At 46.6% G+C, this 5,837-nt stretch overlaps 1 protein-coding gene and 1 pseudogene across 1 annotated transcript; both read right to left on the reverse strand.

The window, feature by feature from the left end:
• Positions 1–1,098: 1,098 nt before the first annotated feature.
• Positions 1,099–2,988, reverse strand: LOC106324064 (annotated as a pseudogene).
• Positions 2,989–3,028: 40 nt separating this feature from the next.
• LOC106324065 lies at positions 3,029–5,208 on the reverse strand. Its single transcript, XM_013762088.1, has 3 exons — positions 3,806–5,208; positions 3,149–3,281; positions 3,029–3,046 (listed from the first exon to the last, which is right to left on the reverse strand). The coding sequence occupies exons 1-3, from the start codon at positions 5,206–5,208 to the stop codon at positions 3,029–3,031; spliced, it is 1,554 nt and encodes a 517-aa protein (XP_013617542.1).
• Between the last annotated feature and the right edge of the window lie 629 nt (positions 5,209–5,837).

Here is a 5,837-nt window from a genome sequence, read left to right on the forward strand (position 1 = left end):
CGAGGGACAAGGAGCAGTACTCTCCATCGGCCATGAAAGAGAATGAGCAGTTGGCGTAAGAGGGTGCATTGGAATCCTCGTACGTGATCGTGGCAGTGGCGAGCACTTGGCAAGCAAGGTCTGGGTAGAGCTCATGTGTTGTATAGCACAGAGGAGCTATCCCTATGGCGTGTAGCGTCTCGAACACGTCCTCGTCGATCCCAATATCAGCCAGAGTCTTCGCGTGGCAGAAACGAGTGGGTAACATGTCAACCCAGATGAGGGCGTTGTAACGTGCTGCTGTTCCCTTATCCCATCCCTCGCAGTTGAAGTCCAAGAGCAGTGGGCTGTCGAGATCAATCGGTTCACCCTCTTGTTCACGGGGCCATGGGTAGGTCGCGGAGGTTTGTTGTTGTGCTTGCGGGGGTGGCGTACTGCTCGTGTAGGTCGCTCGCGTTCTCTTGGCTGATTGCTTAGTGCGTGCCATCTGCAAAGCAAACAAAAGAAAGCTTTAGTTCTTTTATGCGCACAGGAGAAATGGAATAGAACAATTTTCATCCCTCTTTATGCAAACCGTAATTTGCCTTGACACGACAACCAACAAATCGAAACTCAACCCAATAACTCCATTCAACTATCCACAAACCGAATCCAAACAGTCCTATCAATTGCAAATCGCAAATGTGAAATGAATCATGAGTTCATCTTCTAAATCAACCCTAACAGAAAAAGGGAAAATCGAAATCAATGTAGTACAACAAGGATCGATCTATTGAAGAGGTTAGAATGATGAACTTTGAAAACTGAGCATTGCGATTTGGATGAGGATTGTCGAGCCTCTTACATGTAGAAACTGGTGAAATGAACTGCAAAAACAGAGAGAACTCGAAATTCCAAAAAAGTGAGAAGCAAAAACCACTTAAAACGGTTGAGAGACAAAGATTTGGTGGTACACACTAACCAGTGGGTTGTAGTGATCCTAGATTTGGTGGTACACACTAACCAAGGAGACGAGTTTGTAGTGATCCTAGACTATAGAAAATAATGTACACACTAACCTGTGGGTTGCCTCCCACCAAGCGCTTGGTTAAAGTCATTAGCTTGACTTGGATCAGCCGATCAGGCTGATGGGGGATCGCTTAGGGGAACTTCTTCGCCCTCTGCGATAGTGGAGTCAGCAAGGTAATGCTTTAAGCGCTGCCCGTTCACTACAAACTCGTCTCCTTTTCGGTCCAGTAACACAACAGCTCCGTAGGGTCGAACTTCCTTAACAGTGAAGGGTCCGGACCATCTAGACTTCAGCTTGCCTGGGAACAACCTTAACCTTGATTTGAAAAGCAAGACCTTATCGTTTGGTTCGAAATGTCTGGCAATGATGCGCTTGTCATGGTAGGCCTTGGTCTTCTCCTTGTAAATTTTGGAGCTTTCATAGGCTAGGTGCCTTATCTCTACCAGCTCATGGATTTGGATCATGCGTCTCTCGGTGGCTGGCTTGATGTCGAAATTCAGTAACTTGACTGCCCATGCAGCTTTGTATTCTAGCTCGACAGGGAGATGACATGCTTTACCGTAGACAAGGTGATAGGGAGTTGTTCCCAGCGGCGTTTTGTAGGCTGTTCGCTTTGTATTCGAGCTCGACAGGGAGGTGACATGCTTTACCGTAGACCAGGTGATAGGGAGTTGTTCCCAGCGGCGTTTTGTAGGCTGTTCTGTAGGACCATAATGCATCGTCCAGAAGTGACCAATCCTTTCGTGAAGTGTTGACAGTTTTCTGGAGAATGCTCTTGATCTCCCTATTGGAAACCTCAACCTGTCCACTCGTCTGCGGATGATAAGCGGTTGCCACCTTATGATTCACTCCATTCTTTTTCAAGAGGCTCTGAATGCCTTGTTGATGAAGTGTGTTCCACCATCGCTAATGACGACTCGAGGCACTCCAAACCTCGGAAAGATGATGGAGCTGAACATCTTAGTCGCCACTTTTGCATCATTAGTAGGGCTTGCCATCGCTTCTACCCACTTAGATACATAGTCAACGGCGACGAGGATGTACTCGTTCTTGAAGGACGAAGGGAATGGTCCCATGAAATTGACTCCCCAACAGTCGAACACCTCAACCTTTAAAATGTAATTCTGAGGCATCTCATTCCTCTTGCTGATGTTCCCAAGTCGTTGGCATGCATCGCACCTGGCTATGTAGGCTTGAGCATCCCTGAACATAGTTGGCCACCAGAAACCTGCTTGAAAGATTTTGGAAACCGTTTTGAATGTAGCGAAGTGGCTTGCGTAAGGTGAACCATGGCAGTGATGTAGGATTCCTGGAATATCTGCCTCTGGAACACACCTTCTGAACAAGCCATCCTTGCCATGTCTGTACAAAAATGGTTCATCCCAAACATAATGCCTCGCCTCCCTTAAAAAATTCCTCTTGTCGTTTCCAGTGAACTTAAGGGGTTGCTTTTCAGCAGCAAGAAAATTCGCAATCTCAGCAAACCACAGGAGGTGAGAGTACTGCTTTTGGATTTCGCGTAATAGATCACATGAAGTTTCTTATCCTTGCGCTGCCCAAGTATTGCTCCAACTGCAAAGTCGCTTGCATCAGTCATGATTTCGAAAGGGAGATCCCAGTCTGGCGGTTGCACAACAGGTGCGCTGACTAGAGCTCCTTTGATGGTGTGGAACGCAGCTAGACACTCACTGTCGAAATCGAACTTGATCTCCTTGCAGAGCAGTCTGGTGAGTGGTCTCGCTATCCTTGAGAAGTCCTGGATAAACCGTCTGTAAAACCCAGCGTGACCCAAGAAACTCCTGATATCTTTCACATTTGTTTGCTATCCTTGAGAAGTCCTGGATAAACCGTCTGTAAAACCCAGCGTGACCCAAGAAACTCCTGATAGCTTTCACATTTGTTGGTGGTTTCAAACTCATCATCACCTCGATCTTTGCCTTATCCACCTCAATTACTTTCTCGGAGATCTTGTGCCCCACAACAATCCCATCTGTGACCATGAAGTGGCACTTCTCCCAGTTGAGCACGAGATGTTTCTCCTCACACCTTTTTAGTACCCTGCACAAGTTTGACAAAAAGACATTAAACGAGCTTCCATAGACGCTGAAATCGTCCATGAAAACTTCCATAATGTCTTCGATCAGGACAGTAAAGATTGACATCATGCAACGCTGAAATGTTGCTGGCGCATTGCACAGGCCGAATGGCATTCTCCTGTAAGCGTACGTTCCAAAGGGGCAGGTGAACATCGTCTTCTCCTGATCGTCTGGATGGATAGGGATCAGAAAGAAACCTGAATAACCATCTAAAAAGCAGTAATATGGGTGGTTAGCCAATCTCTCAAGCATTTGGTCGATAAAAGGGGGTGGGAAGTGATCCTTTCTAGTTGCTGCATTTAATTTCCTGAAATCAATGCGATATCATGTCATTGTCCTAGTAGGGATCAATTCATTTTTTTCATTTGTGATAACAGTGATCCCACCTTTCTTAGGTACTACATGAACAGGGCTGACCCATTTACTATCAGATATGGCATAGATTACACCTGCTTCAAGAAGTTTCATAATCTCTTTCTTATCGACATCTTTTTGATTCGGGTTTAACCTCCTCTGATGTTCGACATAATTCATTGATTCATCTTCTAGGTGTATTCTATGCATGCATAAATCAGGTGAAATGCCAGGTATGTCAGCTAGTGAATATCCTAATGCCTTACGATATTTCTTAAGCTCACACAAAAGCAATGCAGTTTCCACAATATTTAGCTCAGCATTGACAATTACAGGATATGTGGAATTCGGACCTAAGAAAGCATACCTGAGCCCCTTGGGAAGGGGTTTTAGCTCAACCTTGAGAGCTTTAAGCTCGCTCCAGGGATCCTCTGGTTGGTTCAAAAGAACATGTGAGTTCGGTGTAGGGGTCGCTCTAGATGGAGTGGTTTCGACCCTGTTGCTCTCCTCCCCCAGACTTAAACTTGCTACCATTCTTCCCATACTCCTTGCGGAGTCAAGCATCTTGGCATACCCATCTGCATCAATGTTCACGACACTCTGTTTGGCCTCGGCTTGCACTAGTGCAAGCTCCAGTGGTTCTTCGGTAAGAATCTCCTCGATTATTCCTTCTCGAGGTTGGAGCGGATCAATCCCTTCATGAACCTCAAAGGTCTGCCCATCCAACATCGGCTTCTTTAGCAACTCATCCATCTCGAACTGCATAACTATGTCTCCAAGATTCAAATCAATCTGCCCCTGTCGCACATCAATGATGGCTCCAACAGTACATAAGAATGGTCTTCCCAAGATGAGAGGATCTTTAGACTCTTCTTTCAGTTCTAAAACAACGAAGTCTGCTGGAACATAGGTGTTCCCGACGTTTACTTGGAGATCCTCTAGAATACCAACCGGGGATTTGACTGATCTATCTGCGAATACTAATGACATCTTAGTTGGTTTGAAATGCGTGCATCCTAGACGTCGAGCCACATAGTAACGCATGAGATTCACGCTGGACCCAAGGTCAACCAAGGAGCATGTAAAAACTGTCTTTCCAATCTGGATTGAGAGGACAAATTTGCCGGGGTCTCCTCGCTTCTTTATCTGCCTGTTCTGAAGCACTGCGCTGCACTCCTTGGAAACCGTCATGAACTCGCTCTCCTCTGATATTTTTCCTGAGATCAATCCCTTCATAAAGCTGCGCATGGAGGGCATCTTCTGGATTGCATCCATCATGGGGAGTCGCACGGTTAGGTCCTCCAGCATCTTCCTGCACTTCATTTCCTCTTTGTCCTTACAAGTGGCCCTTACCTTACGAGTGGCCCTTGCTGGAACAGGGTAAGGGACCTTAGGAATATATTTGCGAGGAGGAACAGCCTCTGGGATCGGGCGCACCGCTTCAGCTGGTTGTTCTGGCCCTAGCGAACTTGTTTCAAGTGCTGGTTCTGTATTCCTCTCATCTGCCTGATCGGCTGGCAGTTGTTCCGTTTCTTTTTGCTTCCCTTTCTCAGCCGCGGTGAACCTCCTCTTTTTTGGCACGGAAAGTTGCTTCCCGCTCCTTAGCTGAACCGCATTGCACTCCTTGGGGTTTTTGTCTGTTTTACCAGGTAGAGTACCTTGCTGCCTCTTGACACTCTCGGCAGTCTGAGCTATCTGAATGTCCATATGTCTCATATGGCCTGCGATATTATCGTACTTGGTGCTCAAATCTCCGAACATATGGTTCATTCTGGTTTGATCTCGGTAGTGACCTGGTTCAGAGCTTTCCCTTGGAGCTGTTGTCCTTGGAGGATTTGCTGCAACATGGTTTTAGTTTCATCTTGCGAAACAGCGACAGGGGTGGAAGTAGCGACCTGATTGTTCTGGTGGTCCTGCATCTGAGGTTGATTGTTTTGTGGTTGGCTTAGAACATAGGTTCGGGGTTGATAGTTCTTCTGATACCCCGCATACTGACCTTGGTTGCTCTGCGCCGGATCAACTGGTTTGTCCTGCTTAGGCTAGAAAAGCTTTGGATTGTTCCTTACGTTAGGGTTTGGGTGGTAATTCTTCAGCCGCCACCCTTGCCCATTTACGTAGCTCACTTCCTGCTGATCGTCTCCTGCTTGTTCAGCTTCAAACGCCTTGTCGCCTGCACTTTCTCAGGATTTGCTTCTTCCACTATGAAAACCCGGCTCTGGTTTCCCTTAAGCAGTTGGTCCACCTTTGCCGCTAGGTCATCTATACTGTTCACACTTTTGGAGCGATCATGCTCCTTGTTCTTATTGAGTGAACTCGAAGCCATGTTCTCAATCAGCACGAACGCAGCAGATGAGGTTTGAGTCATGAAGTCTCTGTTACTAGAGGAATCAAGGGTGTTC

This window comes from Brassica oleracea, chromosome C2, assembly GCF_000695525.1.
Source record: "Brassica oleracea var. oleracea cultivar TO1000 chromosome C2, BOL, whole genome shotgun sequence".
NCBI lineage: Eukaryota > Viridiplantae > Streptophyta > Magnoliopsida > Brassicales > Brassicaceae > Brassica > Brassica oleracea.

Excerpts from the sequence above, each read along its gene's own strand:
- LOC106324065 (XM_013762088.1), bottom strand. The coding sequence starts at position 5,208 with ATGAACCATATGTTCGGAGATTTGAGCACCAAGTACGATAATATCGCA. Across the intron at positions 3,282-3,805 it reads CCCCTTCCCAAGGGGCTCAG|GTTTCTTTCTGATCCCTATC; the intron begins GTATGCTTTCTT and ends ATGGTTATTCAG.